The following is a 22,631-nucleotide window of genomic DNA, read 5'->3' as shown; positions in this document are numbered from 1 at the left end:
ACTTTGAAGAAAAACCCCACCCAAATCTAATTCTCTCACATGGTTTTGTCCATTTAAGAAGGATTTTGTCAGAAATAATGGACTAGAATAACCCCCATAGTTTGGAGGGCATCTAATATCTCCAGTAAAGGCATGTGCCCATTTGCGTGAAAATGACCTGTGAAAGCGTGCCCTCCTTTACATCACATGTTATTTAGGTACGATTGTGTCACTGTTCTGCTCTGCCATCAGAGATGCTTCCGTTACACAGAACCAGCCATTGCTTCACCTTTCCCTCTGCAATCTGCTGCTTCTCACAAACATTCCCATCTTCAGCATGAAGTGTGCACTGGGCTGGATCCAAAGCTGCATTTGTGCAGTGACCTGGTTTTTCTGTGCTTCAGAAATAATCCCATCTGTTTAGGTGGTGTTTTAATAAATGCTGCAGTTAAATCTAGGTGCTGCCTTAGAGGATTCAACATAGATGGTAGTGCTCTTAATGCATTGACATCCAGAGGAGAAATATCTCGGGAGTGGAGGTTTAATTCTTTATGTTCTATCTTGAACCAGTGGGCCACCAAGTGCTAAAAAAATTTAATTGCATGTTTTACTTTCTACTTTTTAATAAAATAAATCAAATGTAGATGTTTATATACAAAATTCTATTGTCAGACTGATAAATACACGACTGCTATTGACTGGTTATGGTATATGGGATTAACAGGGGGAGGTTGACAATGTCTAGTTAGATACCTATACTTGGTCATCCAAATTTAGATAGTGACGGGAGATCGGCGGAAGGTAAACAGTAACAGACTTTTTTCGTCTTTTTTTGGTTGTCAGCGAATGTCAGCGAGATCCTGTGGACACGATGCACTTGCCATGTTTCGGGCACAGTGCCCGAAACATGGCAGCGATGTCAGCAAGATGCCTGTGGACATGCTACACTTGCCATGTTTCGGGCACAGTGCCTCGCTACGCTCGGCAGACTATTTTATCCTACTCTATGTCCCCTTGAAAAGTAGAGTAGGAACCAAGTGGACCGGCACCAAAAAGGATGAAAAACCTGTGTCGACCAGGTTACAGTCGATGCTTGCCTTCCATTGATCTTCCGTCAATGGCAGGTATTCAATGTCATTTCTAGCGATGTGCAGCGAATTCTGTTTAGGATTCGCTGCACATTCGCAGGGTTCCAGAGGGCTGCAGCATTCGCTGCCAGCACTCCCTGTCACCCTATTCAATGCCACAGGGGCTCGCTGCCCCTGACGGCGATTTTTAACCCCGCAGGGAGCCCGGGGACGGCGGCAGGCAGGGAGATGGAAGCCTTCCTGCCTGCCCCAGAATTTGTGGGGGACAAAGTGGGCTCCCGGGGACACAGGCAGCAGAAGTTGCCCCCCGGGAGAGCTGACAGGGGACACGGGTAGGGAGCCGCTTCACTGGTCCCGCTCATGCATATGTAATGAGCGGGACCAGTGTTAAGTGAATATCTAATTAGCGGCTCCCCGCCCCCAGCTGGCGAATGTGTAAAAAATTACAAATTAAATATACATTCTTGTGCTGCCAGCAAATGAATAAATATAGCATGCCCCTTCACAGAATAAAATGTCTGATTTTTTTACACCAAAAAAAAAACCTTTATTTTAAAATATCACTTTCCAGGTCACCTTAAAAAGATGCCGAATGCAGAACGGTGAATCACTGCGAAAATCATGCTGAAAGCAGTTCTCCATCCTAGCATTGAATACACTCTCTGCGAATCCCAGTGAAAACCCCATAGAAATACACCAGCAAATTGCAGAGAGCATGAAATGGAGAACTGGCCGGCATTCACTGTTCACTTTCGGCGAACAGTGAACATTGAATATGGTGAATGAGTTTTTCAGTGTAAAAGATTCAACGCAAGGAGTGAAAACAGCCCAATTCGTCGAAAAAAAAGGTGAATCTGGATTGTTGAATACTGCCCAATGTCTATCTAAATGCGGATGACCAAGTATAGGCTTTGTCTAACTAGACCATGTAGTCTACCATGATTTTGTCAACCTTCACCCTGTCAATCCACGGTCCGGATACCCTATGGACTGATCTGAGAATCTAATTTAGAGTTGTACACTAATGCAATTGTGATTTGTTTAAGTGAAGCTGCCACCCAGGACTGAAAAGAGATGACCGCTGGAGTTATTGCAACACAGTAGTGATGAAGGCAGCATGCTGCTCTGCTTACATGTGTGCAGGTGATGTCAGATACACGCCCTCAAAATGGGCATGAAATGTTTTTGCTGCCACTCCGCATTGCCTCAAACATACTGTCACTTCTTGTAACCAACTCTGCAATTATGTCCTCACTGCGAGCAATGAACCTTTGCAAAATTAGGTACGTTGAGATCAGTGGTGCGAGTAGAATTTTTTTATTAGTGGTACTGACAGCACGAGCTGGAGGCGTGGGTGGTAAACATAAACGTGGTCACATGGCATAAGTGAGTGTGATCACATGAAACTAGGGGAGAGGCTACATATTATGCCACACACCGTAATGCCCATTATACATTATGAAGGTTATTCCATGTTGGTCATTAGGGCCGGTTTGACAGAAACATATTTTCTGCCTGAAAAAAAAAGTCAAAAGCAATCCGCTGTCTCGACTGTCTAAAGTAGTATATTGCTACTTTTTCTGAAAATTGTCTAAACTCAAGGGTTACCTCTAATGGTAGGGGGAACTGAGTTCCACCTCTACCACAGCCCTAAACAGCAATTCCAACAAAAAAGACTGTCCCAGCGGCATATGGCACAGCATATGTGATGTCATGTTGTCACCTCTGCTGAAGTGAAGATGACCCAATAAAAAAGGAGCAAGTTCTGTGCATGCTGAAAGCAAGGTGATAGGGGGCTAGAGGGACACAAGGCATGCAGCTGCTAAGGGACATGGACAGTGAGCTGCTGGAGTGACAGAAACACTACTGTGTGATTTAATATGAATCAAGGGCACTACATGCGGTGTAATGTGTATATGACTGCTACTGTGTGTTTGTATTTGGAGTTGCTATTGTGTGACCACACCCCTTCATTGTGGGACCATGAGAGTCAGGGGGAGAGATAACAAGAGAGAAAGGATGTAAGGGAGAGAGAGGGGGTGTCAGGGAAAGAGAACAAGAGAGGGTATGTAAAGTAGAGTTTGGAGCAAGAGAGTGTCAGGAGGAGAGATGTGCAGAGAGAGAGTGTCAGGGAGAGAGGCTGTGTCAGGGAAAGATAATGGACAGAGGGTGTCAGGGAGAGAAAGGGAGATAGAGGGTGTCCGTGAGAGACAGTGCTAGTGGGAGACAGGGAGAGAGGGTGTCGGAAAGAGATGGGAGAGAGGGTGTCAGGGAAAGAGATGGGAGAGAGAGAGGGTTTCAAGGACAGACAAGGAACAAGAGAGGGTATCGGGGAGAGAAAGGATTCAGAGAGAAAGAGGGAGAGATTACGACAGAGAGCAAAGAGGGTATGGGTAGAGAGCAAAATAGCGGAATGAGACAAGGGAGTGAGAGAGGCAGGGGAGGAAAGGGTGTGGGGGCACAGAAGGGAGGGAGAGCAGAAGTTTGGATGGGCTGTGACAGATATAACTTTCAACCCTCCTAATTCCCCCACCCTCCAATGTAATACATATAAATGTAATGTGTCATCCAATATAATGATTTGCCAATGATTTCTTTTGCCTCTTGTGGTGTAGACATTTAAAGCAAAAAAAATGTAAAAAACTCATGTCAAACTTTTTTATGTTAACCTTTTGCCCATAGTGACCTCTTACATGTCGGCCTTTTGACAATGTTGACGTTTTTTATGTGTGGACCTTTTGACTCATCCATTATTGGTCAACCTATTGAATGTTTATCTAGACACTGGCATCTAATAATCCACACCCCCAATAGTGTTTCAGGGCTGGTAACCTCTTTGAAGGAACCATATTATCATGTGGGTTATCTGGGCTGCATAACATCACTTATCTCTGTTCATAAAGGTGCAAGCAACATGCAAGGTTTTACAGATAAAAAAACAGAGAGAGTGTATTTCCAAACATTGTACTAAGAAGGTGCCTGTGTATGCCTCTAAAGCATGGGTCTTCAAACTGTGGCCCTCCAGATATTGTAAAACTACATGTTCCAACATGCATTGTCACATTATTTCCTATAAGAGCATGCCAAAACTGTCAGGGCATGCTGGGACATGTAGTTCCGCAACATCTGGGAGGGCCACAGTTTGAAGACCCATGCTCTAAAGTTTAAAAAAAATAGGGTCACACCATTGATCGAACCACATAAACCACAACAAATCGAACAATGGAAACAATCATAGGCACTCAAGAATTAAAATAAAAATGAAAGTGTATACAATACTTTCCTTGTGGTACCAGAAATTAAGTAATTGAGGTTTGTCTTGATGGTGTTCACTTTTTTCAATAGCTTTGGTGATCTCTGTGATACATACAAAAATTTTTTATTGGCAAAAGGATGTAATACAGTCATAAATTAATGTGAGGACATTTTGATTAAACACCAAATTAAAAATGGGTTTACTCAACTCACAGCGATAGGAATAAATTAACATGTATAAAGGTTTCTTTAACGTGTGTGGTAATAAAATGTATACCCTTCACCCTATTTAAAGAAGAAGCAGAGTTGTACCCCGACTCCCATTAATTTCATATGAGATAAGTGCATTAAGGTATCTTTATATACGGTATATATGTTTCTATTTTGCAACAGTCGCTATCTGACTCCTTCCTGACTTTTGAGACTCTGTGTATATTGGTGATGGAATTAAAGAAACCCTTATACACAGGTGTTCACGATTACCCATGTGAGTGGTGTATGCACAATCCCTTGTCAAGTTTTTCTCCCAACCTTTTGAAATACACAACACTTTACATTTTAATATTTTTCTTTATTTCAGTCAACACTATTCCATAGATAGATAGAGAGTCCCAAAAGTCAGGAAGGAGGGAGATTGAGACCGATGCAAAAAAGAAACTGTTACGTGACTTTATACATTATACTTTCCCTGAGTATGGTACACAACCCTCAAATCTATAAAGATGCACTTATCACAGCAGAAATTAATGTGAGTCAGGGAACAACTCTGCTTCTTTTACCGATCATGTGATGGGCACACATTTTATTACCACAAAAGTTAAAGAAACCTTTACACATGTTAATTCATTCCTGTCACTGAGTGGGGTACGCCCAATTTTACACTCCGTGCTTTCTTCAAAATTTCCCCTTTGTGTGGATTTCTTGCACATCAATTTATGACTGTATTACACATTCTTGCTAAAATTCTTTTTTTGTTGTTTTTTTCACGTAGATCACCAAATCTATTTTAAAGAAAGTGACCACCAACAAGATAAACCTCAATTTCTTCACTTCCAGTACCACAAGGAACCTATTGTATACACTTTAAAAATGTTTTTGCATTTCTTGAGCATCTATGAGTGTTTCCATTGGTCTATTTGTTATGGTTAACATGCATGGTTTTCCCTTCCTCTAGTTTGGTGTGTGGTTCTGACAGAATCTGACCATTCAAGTTAAATATACAGTTTTCAAATGTGACCACTAGATGGTAGCATTGTATAACAACAAACAGAACACAGCATCCATTTTCTATAGGCACTCAAAAATGTAAATAAAATCTGAGAGGTCCAGAGGTTTCACTGAATTCCCCATATGCACTAATCACCGGAATGCAAAACGGGGACATACTGTACATCAGTGATTTTCAACCTTTTTACTTTGCGGCACACTAAATAAGATTTTAAGATTGCCACGGCACACCATGAGATCCCCACAGGGCAAAACACATTGGCCCCCACAGGAAAAAAAAATCCTATTGGCCCCCATATTAAAAAAACAATCACACTGGTCCCCACAGGTAGCAAAAATAAAATACATTGGCCCTTTACATTAAAGAAAAGACCAGTAAATAACAGTTGAACTGGTAGTGGCTGTAAACTGGTTTGGGCATCTCTAGATCTGGGGCCATATTGTATGGCATGCGATGCGATGTGATTCGATTTTCCTATCTAATGTATTTACTGCTCTGTGTCAGTGAATCCATTAAAAAGATAGGATGCAATAAAAAATCGCATCGCATGCCATTATTGTATGGCATGCGATGCGATGAGATATCAGTTCTGATGGAACCTAAAATAATGCCATTTAATGGTAAAATGACATATAATGTAATTTATTTTGCCCCCCCCACTACCACTATTCACGTCATACCGAAGCGTGGCGAGCGACGGCGGTACGCGTCTGATCGACCTTTTCATACCCCCACTATCCACGTGGAGTTGATTTTATATAGTGTGACGAGAGCAACGAGCCACGCAAGGGGACGCATAATACACGTCCCCTCGCAGGGCTGGCTGCACTCGCCACACTTCGGGCTCGGTGGCTCGCTGCGCTCGCCACACTATATAAAATCAACTCCACGTGGATAGTGGAGGTATGAGAAGGTCGGTCAGACGCGTACCGCCTCCGCTCGCCACACTTCGGGATCACGTTGATACTGGGGGGGGGGGCATTAATAAATTACATTATATGTCATTTAATGCTATAGTACATTAAATGCCATTATAAACGTCAAAATCGCATTGCATGCAATACCATAACGGCATGCGATGCGATTTCACTACGTTTGCGTACGTAGTAAATTCGGGCGCCGTGATAATACACAAGTACCAAAATGTGTTTCACCACCGGTGATGGCAATCATACATTACCAGGTAATTCCAGGAACAGAGCAATTTCTCCCGCATGGAGAGGGTCAGATAGGCAACACCTGCCCTATGTGTTCTCAAAGTGCTAGCATTGAGGGGCTTCCTTCTGACTTTTTGGGTTATAACAGATGTCAAAAAAGTTACCATATTTATGAACACACATGACTAACAGAATTATGTAGATACAGTATCTCTCTCAGCCGGTTTACAGGGATTAGAGATTGTAAGGTTGCGAGCAGGGCCCTCATGCCCTTGTCTGTAAATACCCAGTTTGTTGTATCACTGTCTCCTATTGTAAAGCACAACAGAATATGCTGCGCTATATAAGAAACGTAATAAAGAAGAGCCTCAGTGAATTGGCATGGCTCCTGCTACACTGTGTTACAATGGCAAGTGGGTCAGGTCAGACTCATGAGATTCAGCCATCTGCAGTATGGAGAATCAGCATTCCCTGGCAGGTCCCATCTAACAGTCCAGCAGTAGCGACGGATGCAATGTTGCATGCTACAATGCAGGTTGAGCAATACCAGGCAAAAGGCAGGAGATATCCTGTTCATCAATGCAGGGGTCAGCAGGGATCCTGAGACATAGCCAATTAACTCTGCTGTAGCAGTGGTTGTGCCACAGTGCTCTATTGGAAGAGCTCACACTTGGATCCTGTTGTGAATGACACAGGTGGTGCTGCTGCCCATGCAGGAGCCCCTTCAGAGCTTGGCCTCTGGGAGTTACTCTATGCAGTTGCCTGCAGAAGTATGATATTCACCAGCCCCTCTGATATTTCAAAGACTGATCCAGTGCCCCTGGGGCTGATTCAGAACTGCACGTGTTCGGAGCCCAGCAAATAGGTTAACGCCACCTCGCTGTCCGTGCCCATGTGCGGGATTCAGAACAAATGTGTATGGGTACACATCCATTCGCTAGCACCCACATAGAGGAGAAATCATTCGCTGGTTCTCCTCTCCCCAGCACTCGCAGCTGCTGCGTGATCCAGGAGTCATCCGGCAATTGCACTTATGTAAGTGAAATCAGGGCGGGCACCAAGGTCATGCGCCTGGCCCCAAAGAAAGGACTGCATTCGGTCAGGTCCTCCCAGCGTTTCTATGGGCGCGCCCATTTTTGACACGCCCCCTGCATGACAATCAGGCTGTGAGCGACTTGCCAGGGACATAATTGGCCAAAGGCGCTCACAGCCGAGCCCTGCACATGCACATTACCGGCAAGCGTACAAATTTGGAGATGACCGAATAGGTCAAAATCGGCGCCCATTACTTCATTGCTTTTGTATACAAGAAGCATTATTGTATTTAATACCCATGCGGTGAGATTTAATCAAATATCCCAAATTCTATTACACGGCCTCCAAAAATATATGCTTGGCTGCTACCTCGGATGTAGACAAATTAGAGTCCTTGACATAGAGCCTTTATTTAACAGCTGACATGCCCAATGAATGAGTACTACTATGGCTGTGATTGTATTGCATTAGAATGATAGGTCTGTGGTACCATATAATGCTATGCTGGAGACTTTTAATGTGACATCTCAAGGGAGAAGTCGCATAACGAATCCCTTGAACAGCCCTGCAGCTTCCCAGGTGGGAGTATCACATACAATACATTGAATGCAGTTCTGATATTTTGCATGCAATCCCAGCAAGGATTGGGCATCCAATATATCTTATGTGCATCCCTTGAAATCTCCGTCTCACATACTATGTGCATGGGACCATGCATAGGACTGGAATCGAAGATGACACACAAGCGATCTGACACTTTTCATCCAATTTATCGGACCGATCTTTTAGGATGGAAAGAGCCCATATCACAATAGTGTATGGACACCTTTAGGCTGAGGCAGAATTGAACACAAGTCTTTTTGGTGATAGATTTTGCAACTTTTAGCACTGCACTCCTAGCCAAGTGTATGACTATTCGGGTGATACAGAGTCATACATGTCAGTCACATATCCTCTTGTAGCTGAATGTGAGAAACTAGTTGGTAATGGATCAGACCTTAGTTACCAGTTCTAAAGCCCTGTACACAGTATAAGATGTTTTACAAGAAAAACACTCAGAAGGGAAATTTAGTGATTTTTTTTTTTTTAAAGTTTAGTGTGTACAGGCTTCCCTGCTATGCGTTCACTTCAGTGCCGGAACTCCTGCACATGTGCGGTCCACTAACCACGCATACACGGCAGCAATAGCTGGGAGAACCCTCACCCAGAGATTTTTGCAATCTATAGCCCATAGGCTACAATGGTCTATTGCCATCTTCAGATGGAGTTAGCGGAGAGGACCAAGTTTGGCAAATTGGACAGCATGGCAATCGAATACAAACTTATGGGGCTGCAGTTGCTGTCAGAAGTTGAGGAATGCTCAGTAGATACCAGAGATATCTGCTGCAGTCCTTTCTTCATACATGCTGGTGATGCTAAATATCTGAGGGTTACCGCTCGTAAATATTTAATGCCAAATTGGACCCTTAAACCGTCCTTACATTAGATACTTCCTTTTGTCTGCACCAATATTTCAGTTTTGAAATAAACAATAAAGGGTGTTTTCAACAACAAATGAATAAATAAAATATATATATTGTTTAGCCCTAAAATTCCACATGCACTCATGAACTGGTGTACGTTTCACTGTTTAATCCTTTGAGTGCCAAGTGAATTTGTAAAAATAGGTGTAAAAATTGCCAAGCAAACATTTTTATTCATCATAATGACCTGTAATATTTACCTTACATAGGAAATGTAATCATAAATAATAATTTTCACATTTGTTATTTGAATTTATATACCAAATGCGAGCGATGCTGAAATTGTTTGCGGATATTTTGCACATCTCTTACAGAGATGTTGGCACTCAAAGGGTTAAATAATAATAAAAAAAATAAAATAAAAAAAAAAACAACACCTTTAACATTAGTATTAAAATGTCATTGCCTTTAAAAAATAGTATGGTCTAGCAAGGTCACACACAATAACAGAGCAAAGGCATCTCCTGTTGGCAGATAATACTGTTTAATGGCACCGATGAAACATTCACATACAGAATTTGTCACCGAGCATTGGAATGAGTGCAAAGCACAGAACATGCAACTTTCCCCTTCTCTCTCCACAAGTCTCAGACTTATTTTCGGCAAAAAACAAAAAAAAAACAATATAAAAAACAAAAAACCCACAAAAGATAACAAAAGCTTTAAATTAATACTGGCAGCAGAAAAAAAATACACATTTTGTTTTATACTTACCAAGCAAAAACTCTACAAGTAGCATTACTGTGAATTACAGTATACTTGTTTGTACAAAGGGAGTTGGCTTGACACAATGACCAAGAAGCCACATTAGGAATAAACAGGGAAATACAAAATAATATGATATAAATAGGATAAACATTTTTCTAGCACTGGGAGGGCTTAAATACACCCAAAAGTTATGCAATACATCAGCCACATGTAACATTCTGTCCTGTGCACCCTGATGTAAAGATCTGTTTATGCGTCTGGTGCTGGGAACCGCGTGCACACAATCTGCTCAGTTGGAAGTAAATGATGGTTTGCTATTGCTTTATCCTGTACACATAGGTCCAAGGTGATCGAGTGTCATCTATGACTTAAAAACAAGGTGCAGTGTTAAAAAAAAAAAGTCCACTCCAAGATCTTCAGTGTGGCAGAATGATTTTACGGTGAGCTGGTTTTATGCTGTCAAAAAAGTTCTATTGAGTACACTTGACTTGCACAATCTAGTCCTATATTATTGCAAAAAGTGTTCACTGTCTTATGTTACTGCAGTGAAAACACTGCATATTTATACTGCACACCTTAACAGAAAACTAATGCAAAATATTCACATTGCGCAGTGAACATAGAGCATGCTGTAGCAGTCACCATTTTATAAGGAAAAGAATCAGGCTGTTTTTTCAGCGTGTGATTTTCTATTTTCGTTATTTGTTACAGACATTTGTTGATTTTTAGTATAGCCATGACACACTTGACTGTCTCAGACTGCTTTCCCAATTCACGGACAGAAACCCCCAAAGAATATCAGTCTGCTGACAAGCCAACCTCAGTTAAATAAAACATGTGATAGAGATTCAGTCGTATCTAGCTACCTTTGTGGAACAGAATACGATTTATTTCTTATTAGAGCTCTCAATGTTTATATGAAGCCCTTAGCTCTTATCCAAAAAGTGCTTACCCTAAAACGTAAAATTCAAGTGCTATAGAAGACCTCTATGAGAACCTTTACTTGTATTGTGTTTAGTACGATATGCTTTTTCTAATGAGAGTTATAGTTATTATAACATTAGTATTCCTTTAAGACCACTCCCAGACAGATCCCAAAGATAAAACACCAGGTTATGAAGAGAAATGTATACATACACTGTAAAATGAAAGCTTCCTCAGCGTCATATAGGTGAGAGTGTTGCGTGTGAGGGAGTACTCACTATTCTCCCTGCACTCAGAGTTTGGACCTCGCTTCGCAGATTATCTTTAATGTAATGAGATTAGGGCTCATGGGGTAAATTAGGAAAAGGGCTGTAGACCAGCTACACAGAATAAAGGGATTTTATATGTGGCTTTGTGTGCTCCAACAGACTGCGTGATAGGGAATGTGGTAAAATGAAGTGTAACAACTAGGGTGGAAGCAGTGTCCATCATCTTGTATCCATTTAATCCTTTCAGTGCTGCAATCTTTTCAGCAATGAAGGGGTTAAGCCCCTGCCCCATTACAGCTTGCAGTCCAGTTTCTTCTGTTCAGCCATGTGACTTGCAGGAACGGATGTTAACCTGTGACAAATAAAAGGGTTGCCTGCCTCCCCTCCTCCTTGGCTGGGTTCTCAGAACTGGTGACTGGGACTTGGTAGAGACTGGCTTTATGGATCCTCTATATCGAGGAACTCCTGCTTTGGGGGAGCAGTCCCCCGATACCAGGAGCAGGATCCATCGCTGCGCTTGATGCAGGCATAATGTTTTGCCTGCCGTCCGTTTATGCTCTTCTCTGTCATCCAGTCTGTCCAGAGGCACTCATCTTGAGAAGAGACGTAGCAGGGGGCGGAAGGACAGCGTGAGATCTGGAGGAACAGAACAGAGTACAATCATATACCTAAATATTTTTCTACATGCAGAATTATTTCAGAAAATAAAATTGCTGCTTGAGATTTATAGAAAATAACTGTCACAAACATGTCACTGAACAGGGCCAATTTACCATTCCAAATGTGAGAATAGATGAGAAACTTACTGGTAAAACCCCATAGTTAAATGTACATGGATATGAAGACCCTGAAACATATGCTATTTTAAGGTCCATAATGTTTTCTGTGTCAAGCATTCCTTTGTCTGCTCTATCTGATAAATGAGAGCGAATCACTGATACAGGACATTTATCCTGTAGTGGTCTCAGAAGATGCAACATGGGTGTTGATATTTTTCTTCTTCTGTTAATTACAGTAGATGTTTTACATAACTATAGTCGATACTTGTTTCCTAGCAGGGCGCCACCGATTTTAATTGTATGAAATCGGGTCGATCGCATCGCATGCGACTCGACCGACCCGATATTTACATTGGAACCAATGTTAAATGGTCCCTGAGACCCAATTTTACATTGGCCCCAATGTTAAATGCCCCCCAGACCCCATTTTTCATTGTATGCCCCCCCATTGTTAACGCCATGCCACAATCAACGTCAACCCGAAGCGTGGCGAGCGGGGCGGCGGTACGCGTCCTCCGACCTTTTCATAACCCCACTATCCACGTCGGCGTGGAGTTGATTTTATATAGTGTGGCGAGCACAGCGCGGAGACGCGCATTACTTCAGACGTATTACGCGTCCGCTCAACGCCGACGTGGATAGTGGGGGTATGAAAAGGTCGGAGGACGCGTACCGCTGCGCTCACCACGCTTCGGGTTGACGTTGATCGTGGCGTTGCGTTAACAATGGGGAGGCATTTGACATAATTAACCATCAGGGTGGGTTTACAATAAAAAATCGGGTCTCAGGGACCCTTTTTACATTGGGTCCAATGTAAAAATCGGGTCCGTTGCGTTGCGATTATAATGGCATGTGATGCGACCGATTTTCAAAGTGCGCTAAAAACGTATTTAAAGCCCGAAAATCGGGTTGGTCAGGTCCCATCGCATACCTTAAGTTAAGGTATGCGATGGGACCCGACAGGCGCCGTGCTAGGAAACAAGACTAAGACTATTTACAATATAGAACCGGGAAGCATAGGGCTTAAATGATACAGGATACATAAAATGCTTCTGCAGAAGTAAAGCTGGGCACACACTGGCAGATCAATTGAGCACGATGCGCCGATATATCGTTAGATACATCAGGTATCAGCTATGTTGCACAGCCGATGCGATGGGTCTGAATGACTCGGTTTACAGACATACCACTGGTACACACTGACTGATGTTCCATCGATATATGGCTGGTATATATGCCAGTGTGTACCCAGAATAATGAAGTTACATGGGTCAGGAATAGGAAATATTCCAAACTGCTAGAATGTAATCTCAATGCACAGAACTGAATTTTTAGATGTGTCTAAAAAGTTGAAATAATAGTAATGAATAATCGTGTGAATTTCTTAAACAAAAAGGTAGAACAATTTCAAGTATTTTTTGGTATTAATAGGAAGTATTAATTTATGATCACATTCAATTTCATGACATCTATTAACTCCCTTACATCACAAGCTCGCTACCTAGGGGTCATCCTTGACTCTGAACTGTCCTTTGTTCCCACATTCAATCTTTCTCTAAATCATGTTATATGCATCTAAAAAACACGCATATTACATGACCCGATATACCCAAGCTCCTGATAAAGACGCAGGCTAGCGTCGAAACGCATTGAGCAGCTTTTCAGCACCCCACCACTGCACTTTATTGCATATTTGCACTATACCAAGATCGCACAGCACCTTGCACTTTATCTCCGGACCAGTTTACTTCTGCTTCCAGGACGATCACCATTCCAGCAGCCATCAGCAATTACATGCCAGGTATACATATACCTTAAAGGACTGCCTATATTACCCCTGGACCTACTGGGTACTTATCCGGACAAGGACATATTTACATACAGCTGTATCTTTAAGGAGAATCTGCACATCTTCCAGTCTCCTCTTGGTAAATATTATGTGCTAAATGCTATATACTGTGGAGCTTCTTATACATCAGAGAGCCTCTGTTCATCAAATTGTTTTTAAACTTTTTTATTTCTGTATATTTTTATGAGAGCTCTCATTTACAATTATTTTGTATATTAATAAATGTCATACTTATATATATATACACACATGTGGTAGTGTATATTCTTTTCAGACAAACCTAGCGCTGTACACCCACCCATTATATTACATGACCCTACCTTACACAAGACACCGCTAAATCTCTAATCCATGCATTTATTATATCCCACATTGATTATTGCAAGAGAGTCCTTACTGGATGATCTTCCTAGCAAGACATGCATCTTTTGCTGATTCGCTCTGCCAGGCCCTCCATTGGTTGCATGTATTTCACCGTATTCAATAGAAAACCACATTTTGCTGATGGTGCAGATATGGTCAAGGGAGCCAAACTAATGGGATCAGTATGAAATCCCAGCGGTCGAAATACTGACCGCCACAATACCGACAAGGGGAGGGGGCGTGGATCCCCCCCCCCCCCCCCCCCCCCTTGAGGGCTCGGCACACTATTTTATTCTCCCTCTGGGTGTTGCTGACACCCATAGAGGGACAAAGTGCCGGTATTGCGGGATGGGCAGCGGCGATGTCGGTGAGGAGCAGACGGGGGCAGCGGCTCTCAAATGAGTGCCCGGCGGGTGTTGGTGATCAGAGTAGTGGGGCGGGCGGCGGTGATCATCAGTGTGCACTGCAGTGGGCGGGCGGGCAGCGGGGGCTATTACAACTTTAAAAAGATAGAGCACTCTCAGGTAATCAGCGGCCTCCTTCCCAGCAGCCGCTGAGTGCGCTCTCTCAGCCAATCAGAAGCCGGACAGTCATTTGACATATTAGTTTAAAGTTGTAATAGCCCCCGCTGCGGCACTGCAGTGCACACTGATGATCACTGCGGCCCGCCCCACTGTTCTGATCATCGGCACCCGCCGGGCACTCATTTCAAAGCCGCTGCCGCCCAACCGCTGCAGGAGGGAGCCGTAAGACTAGCGCGGGGGGGCCTTGCAGGGAACCGGGTAGGGGATGAAGCCTTGCGGGGGACAGCAGCCCTCAGCGGGTGCAGGGGGGCGGCGCAGGGAGCCGACAGTAGAAGACGCTTTCTTTTTTCTTTTAAGTGTTTTGCTCCCGCCGCTGCACGGCAGCGTCTTCTACTGCCCGGCTCCCTGCAAATCTTATGTGCAGGCCGTCTGACCTCACGACTCCGATCTGATGCGTATGGGATTGCAAATCAGATCAGGCGGGATGTCTACCTGTGCGTTTTGGGCCGATTTCACGGCCAGAATTATCAGAATCGGGTGAAATCGTGCCAAAATCACATAGGGTATGGGGGCCTTAAGGCTAATCAAGTATCAAACATTCAACAGGGACTTTTCCCATCACATAACCTACAACAAACAGGGCTTCATTTTAAGTTGGACGGTACATCAACCATGTGTGTCTTGCCAGTATTACGGCTTCAATTTTATGTATATATTACTTCCATGTGTATACCCTGAATATGCAAGGACTGAGACTTATACTTTGAGAATCTTTAGACCCTCCAATGCTAATTGGTGTGTCTTTAGATGAAACCACCAGTCGTGCACCAGCCTCCCGTTACTGTAGGTGCAGTATGACCCCAATATGTAAAATTAAGCATCAGAGTTTTCAACCACATCAGTGATACACTTGCGCCACTCATATAACAGACAGACCATTTCCGTGCAACCTCATGGCGACCTCCCTGTCACCATCAGTCACTGCCCACTAACACCCGTTACATTTTTATGACGTTCCGTATCTTTGAATATGCATCTGCATTTGTCAAGACTCAATGCAATTCTAGGTACCTAGACTCAGATCCACATGCAGTAGAAAAACAAAATTGATCAAGTGGATGTGGCATAGACACTATGGGGGGAAATTACAAATATGGGAGTTCTATTTCACATGGGATGTTCCTATGGGCAACCAGTCAGATACTATCTATTATCTTCTAGAATCTAGATGAAGAGTAGCCAACTCCAGTCCTCAAGAGCTACCAACAGTTAACGTTTACCATGTCTCCTCACAGAATGACAAGTGAAGTAATTAGCTCCAGCTGTGGATCTTTGAAAATGTGTCAGTAATGAGTGCACCTGTGGGTATTTGTTTCCTAGCACGGCACCCACTAAGCTATTTGCTTAGTGGGCTATTCTGCATAGTGAAATCGCATCGCCTCACATGGGCCATGAAATGTGCGATGCGATTTTCCTATGTAATTTATTCACTGCTCTCTCTGCCCCGGGCCATCGCATCTGCTGTAAAATCGCGTGCGATTTTAATCGCATGTGATTTTTGAGGGTGTGTGATGTCCCAAAAATAGGTTTAACGCACTCCCCCACTATCCACGCCACCCCGAAGCGTGGCGAGTGCAGCGAGCTCCGCGATGGAACGCGCCCTCCGACTTTTTCATTACCCCACTATCCACATTGGCGTGGAGTTGATTTTATATAGTGTGGCGAGCGTAGCGAGTCACCGAGCCCGAAGCATGGCGAGCGCAGCAAGCCCCGCGAGGGGACACGGAATACATGTGAAGTAATCCGCGTCCGCTCACCACGCTTCGGGCTCGCCACACTATATAGCATCAACTCCACGCCAACGTGGATAGTGGGGTAATGAAAAAGTCGGAGGACACATTCCGCTGCCGCTTGCCACGCTTCGAGGTGTCTATTTTTGGGACGTACAATCATATTATTGTATACCTAATGTCATGGCATTGCACACACTTCAAAATCGCATGCGATTTTGTGGGACATGCGATGCGATATAGTGGTGTAAAATAAGAAAAAAAAATACATGAGAGAAAAAAAAAAAAAAAAAAAAAAATCGCACAGCATGCCGCTATAATGGCCCATGCAATGCGATTTTCCCACCTGTGTTCCTGCCAGGTAAGCTGGAAAACGTGAACTGTTGGTAGCTCTCAAGGACTGGAGTTGGCTACCCCTGTTCTAGAAGGTGCAAAATAAATAAGAAGATTCTGATTGGTTGCCCATAGCAACATCCCATCTTAGTAAATTTCACCCTATGTATGCCCACAATGCATACACTGGGTAGAATTTCTGAAATGTAATGTTTTGTCACAGTGTTAAGCATTTTGTAATGAAGTGAATGAAGAATGTTATTTTGGTGGATTTTCCAGATGTAGCACTTTGCATTTAGAACAAAATGTTCCACTGTTATTTTGCCTGACCACTAATCCTTTTGTCAATGCTTAGAATATCAGATAAACGGATTGTTGCAAACTGTGTGTTATTTAAAAACTTATTTTTCACCAGTAATGGCTTCCTATTACCATGTTGCATTATATGACATCTATTCGGATGTATACGGATGACTCATGGACATCCTATACTCTATACTTTGGGTTGTATTGTATTACCTGCGATCGCTGATTGTGGGTAATAGTCCTGCCACAATAATCTGGTGAATGTCACACCTTATCAAGGATATTGTTTTACCTGCATCAGGCAGGCAAAGTAAAATCCACTAAAGCTGCCCTGTTTTCCAGTGAAAACGGGGCTGGGGGTTAAAAAAAAAAAAAAAAAAAAAAAAGGTTTCATGGAACCTGTGCGTTATCGGGAGATCTTGTGCTTTTTAAATCGGGTGACCCTAATTGGATAGCCTAATAAAAAAAAAAATCAGGAAAATCGGAACAGGAGATGCAGTGAAAGATTAAGGAGATATTGGGCAGTATTCAATGGCATTTATCGGCTTGTGCAGCGAATCCTGTTTAGGATTCACTGCACTGTCGCAGTGTTCCGGAGGGCTGGAGCCTTCGCTGCCAACCCGCCCTGTCCCCATATTCAATGCCGCAGGGGCTCGCTGCCTCTGATGGAACATCTTAACCCCTGAGGCGCATGCCACAGGGAGCCAGGGGACGGCGGCAGGCAGTGAGATGGAAGTCGCAGAATGTATGTGGGGGGGGGGGGGGGGGGGGAGGGCTCCCCGGGACCCAGGCAGCACAAGCTGCCCCCAAGGAGAGCTAGCAGGGGACCGGGTAGGAGCCGCTAGCACTGCTCCCAATCGTGCATATGTAATGATCAGGAGCAGTGAATATATGAATATCTAATATAAATTACCCGGCCCCCTGCTGGCTGTTATGTGTCAAATATAAATATATATAACAGGAGTCTGTTCTCTATAAATATATATATATTCATGTGCTGTAAGCACATAAATAAAAATAGCATGCCTCTTCACATAATAAAATTCCTGATTTTTTGATACCAAATAAAAAATAAAACCTTTATTTTAAAAGTTCACATTCCAGTTCACCATGAAAAGATGGCGATTGCTACACGGTGACACACGGCGAAAATCACTTAGAAAGCAATTCGCCATCTTCTCATCACATTGAAAAACCACAGCGAATTGTGTATCAGACGGCGAATTGTCCGTCATTCACTGTTCGCAGACAGCGAAAAGTGCAGGTTGAATAAAGTGATTCACTTTCTGACACAAAAAAAAAAAAAAAAATCACCTTCCAACGTGAAAATAGCACAAATTTGCCGTGAAACATGGCAAATTGGCCTCATTGAATACTGGCCATTGAATTCACCACACTAAATTAAGACACAGACCCATCCCCTTAGGTCATCTCTTACCTTGCACTCACAGCCCATCTCATATCTCTGATTAAGACTTTTCTTCTGGGTCTGGGTGAGAGAGTCCCACGGTATAATGAAGTCACACAGCGTGATGTGCATTTTTCCATCACCCTCCGTTTTGCCTGAAGAATATGAACGTTTCAAAATGGTCAGAAATTGTGATGGTTTAGTGTAATGTAAAATTTATGAATTTGTTGGAACAAAAATGACATCACAAAATTATATCACATTTTAGGGGGTATTCAATCATGTAATCATTTAATTTTTTTGCCCATGCTAAGAAAATGGCAATATTTTGCCAATCTGTTTTCAGTCACAGGTGTTTTTCACCTGTGTTTAAGTACATTTTCACCCCTACCATTTCATATATATATATATATATATATATATTTTTTTTTTTTCTACATTTGTGAAAATGTTCCCAAAATTGGGGAAATTCGTCAAAACCTGCGGATCAGCTGCAAATTCAGCGATCCACGTGGTTTTCACCCGTACCAGATTTCTCACACAGGCACAGTGATTGAATAGGGCAATTCTAGTTCACCCTAAAAGTGGGTGAAAACTGCAGTTTTTCACCTGCTGGAAAATTTGACGCGGATTGAGAACCCTCTTAAAATGCAAAAGCACAGAAAGGTATCATAATAAAAAGGTGCCAGGAGAGAGCTTGCAGTGGAAATAGTTCCCCCTACCATTACAGGTGGTGGATCTCACACACTTTAACCCCTGCTCTGAACTGTCCTTTGCTCCCCACATTCATTCTGTATCCTAATCATGCAACACACAGACTGGCCCAGGTGAGCAGTCTTTTTCTAAGAGCAAGGAGTGGAGGGGGTGACCCAAAAAAGAGCAGAAGTCCCAGAGCGGCATGCACACATGTTTTATTCTATTCTCCAAATCTTTAAGCATTCCCTGAAACCTCACCTCTTCAGGGAAACTTATAAAATTCCAGAACCACCCAGATATAACCCATAACATATCGGTAGTTGATAGATCCAAGTGGGAGAAAGCACCTTTCACACCCAACCACGTGATACGCGATGGCAGGGAAGGAGCAAGGCCAGTGGTCTCTCACTGTCACTATCCACAACACCATATATTGCCTTTAGTAACCAGGTGGCTAGTGAATTGAGCCATCATGCCCAAATATGGTGAGCAAAGCAAGCTGGCGGGGGTCTGTTTGGACTCCAATGTTCAGACCTTGCTCCTACCCCTGCTCTGCTGCATGATTGTGACACCAGGGGTCCCAATTACCTCCTGTCTACACAGACCACACCTAACTTTAAATATTTTGTTTTTCTATAATCACACAACCCTCTGACCCCGGGCCAACACTGTGTGATGGAACATGTAGCCCCCCCCAAAACATCTGCAATCTGACTAGACAATTATGCAATAAGTAGCATTTATCCTTGTGTATAAAATGCCTATCGCTCCTTAGGTTGCAAGATTGTGCCCCTCTTACCTCTGGCTGACATTACCCAGTCTTATTGTATTACTTAAGATATGCTTAAGATATATAAGTAAATGTTAAAACAACAAAAATATTTTGGGACTGGACAATGATTAAAGCACATTCTGCATTATCATTACAGACACAACACTATCCTTTTAAAACAGAACACTCATGAATTACGCCGGTTCTTTGGTTAGCTGACTGACTTCATATCTGCATTTCAGCTGGTTTTAACCAGCTAAGGAACCTGTGTAATTCATTAGTGTTACGGGTTAAAGAGATAGTATGGTAAACCTATATATAGCAGAAGTAACACACACACACACACATCTAAATATTTGTACTGTAACTTCTGCTTATTTTTGCTGTTAACATATATAGGCATGTTTCCTCATTTTCTAAGGTAATTGAGACAGATATTGAGCCATAACTGGTAGTTCCTCAGTAATATTCATAACCATTAGGATTGTGTTCTTACTTCATTACTTGTTAAGGTTATGTCACAAGGTCATTGTTTTAGTTGTATAATCTCTATGGGGTTTATTTTATAAGATGGGAGTTCTATTGAAGATGGACTGTTGCTATGAGCTGCCAATCAGATTATATCTATAATCTTCTAGAAGGTGCTAAATAAATAAGTAGATTCCGATTGGTTGCTATGGGCCACATCCCATATTCAATAGAACCATTTTAGTAAATAAACCCCTCTGGTTAAGGTTATGTCACAAGGTCATTGTTTTAGTTGTATAATCTCTATGGGGTTTATTTTATAAGATGGGAGTTCTATTGAAGATGGACTGTTGCTATGAGCTGCCAATCAGATTATATCTATAATCTTCTAGAAGGTGCTAAATAAATAAGTAGATTCCGATTGGTTGCTATGGGCCACATCCCATATTCAATAGAACCATTTTAGTAAATAAACCCCTATGTGCTTTATTAAAAGTATAAGATAAAATAGACATGATCATGGGGGTTATTCAGACCTGATTGTTGCTGAGGTGGTGAAGTCTTGATGAAGGTCAACCTTATGTGGCCGAAACATTGACCAAGCCTCTATGCATTATCAAAAATGTGGGGTTAAAGTGAACCTCTTCTTTTACCTGCATATTTAACAAGCCCTGGTGAGCGCACGAGGAGACTGTGCTGATAAATAAAAAATAAAAAAAAACAGTACAACACTTGTACATCTGTTCTGCTCCTTATTCACACTCTGTCACATAAAATATACAAGTGTCGTAGCCAATCAATCAACACAGTCTCCTTGTGCGACCTAGTCGCATTATGCTGTGACTAAAGAAAAAAAAAAAGACACCAGATTTAGCAGAGTTGCATGGCTCCTTGCAGCTCACTCATGCCAGGCACCCCGGCCTGCATGACGTATTTAAGCTAGATGAGGACACATCTGTAGATATATGTTGCAACTACACATGGATGCAACTACACATGGATGCAACAGTCTCTTTTGTGTAAGTAAGAGAACGCAGGTGGGGTGGTGGTGGGGGGGGGGGGGGGGGGAATTGGAAAGCAGTCCTGTGTGCATTGGATCAGAGCTGGAGATCATACATACTGCACATAAGATAAATCTTATTTGCAGCCATCAGTGGCACATCGTGGGAACTCAGAGAGTCCTGTGAGGAGAGCATGCAGCTTCTCCAAGGGGAAAAGTTGCCGCCGTGTATGGGGGCCCTAAGCCCCAAACTGTAGATGGGCTAATCTGATGTCTATAGCTTGCAGGTACACTGATAATTACTGCTGTTTCTTAGAAGGTTTTGCCTGGGACTGTTATCAATGTACTATCAGAAAGTGATAGTAACACGATGTTTGTCAGATTTTAGGATAGTTAGTACAGGGATAAAAACAAACCTGCAATCAGGTACTCTTTCTTGCCAGATGTCTCCAGTGTCACCCCACACACTGCAGATGACTGAGCTGTGAAGATGTACTGTATATCCTCAGCAGGTCCCTTGAACATCTACACAGGAAGGGGAAAAAAAGACATTATTAGTGGTTGGAAATATTTTTTTTATAAACGGAGTAAAAATGTCACCATTCAAACCAGTAGCATATTTATTGGGCTATTTCTGATATTGTGGTTAATGGAATTCTGAACTAACTTTGATAAGTGCATCTGTCAATGATTACATAAGAATGTAATAAGTGCATTTCTGTACATGTCCTATATCTGTACTGTTTGTACTTGTCTACCTATCTGCAATCACCAAGTGGCTGCCTGGGTGCTGTACAGTTCAGTAACAATATGTTCCCTATGTCAGTGTCATCAGGACATGTCTAGTGCATATCTGTACGTGTTCTATACATCTGTACTGTCACGGTTTACTCATACCTCCCAACTGTCACGATTACAGCGGGACAGTCCCGATTTTCGGGTCCTGTCCCACCCGCAGCAGGCATTGTCCCGCTGCGGGGGGTGGAATTTGGGAGACCCCCCAATCTAATAGAATAGACGCTGTGCGCATGCGCACAGCGTCTATTCTCGTATGAAAATGAGGTCGCGGCTAATTAGCATAAGCCGCGGCCTCATTTGCATATGCCCCGTCCCCTTTTCGGCCGCGCGAGTGTCCCTATTTCTGAAGCACAGAAGTTGGGAGGTATGGTTTACTTGT

General features: G+C 42.8%; 1 protein-coding gene across 1 annotated transcript in view; it reads right to left on the bottom strand.

Annotated features, from left to right (window-relative positions):
• Positions 1-9,730: 9,730 nt before the first annotated feature.
• The window catches only part of TIMP2 (TIMP metallopeptidase inhibitor 2), a 34,452-nt gene continuing 21,551 nt past the window's right edge, over positions 9,731-22,631 (bottom strand). Inside the window, exons 3-5 of the mRNA XM_083148100.1 lie at positions 21,871-21,979; positions 18,549-18,673; positions 9,731-11,802 (exon numbers count right to left, since the gene is read on the bottom strand). Of these exons, the coding sequence (XP_083004226.1) occupies positions 11,605-11,802; positions 18,549-18,673; positions 21,871-21,979 (432 nt within the window). The 3' untranslated portion in view covers positions 9,731-11,604. The remainder of the gene's footprint in view (positions 11,803-18,548; positions 18,674-21,870; positions 21,980-22,631) is intronic.

This window comes from Crinia signifera, chromosome 6, assembly GCF_055691185.1.
Source record: "Crinia signifera chromosome 6, ASM5569118v1, whole genome shotgun sequence".
Classification (NCBI taxonomy): Eukaryota; Metazoa; Chordata; class Amphibia; order Anura; family Myobatrachidae; genus Crinia; species Crinia signifera.
This window is presented reverse-complemented; position numbering and strand designations above follow the sequence as displayed.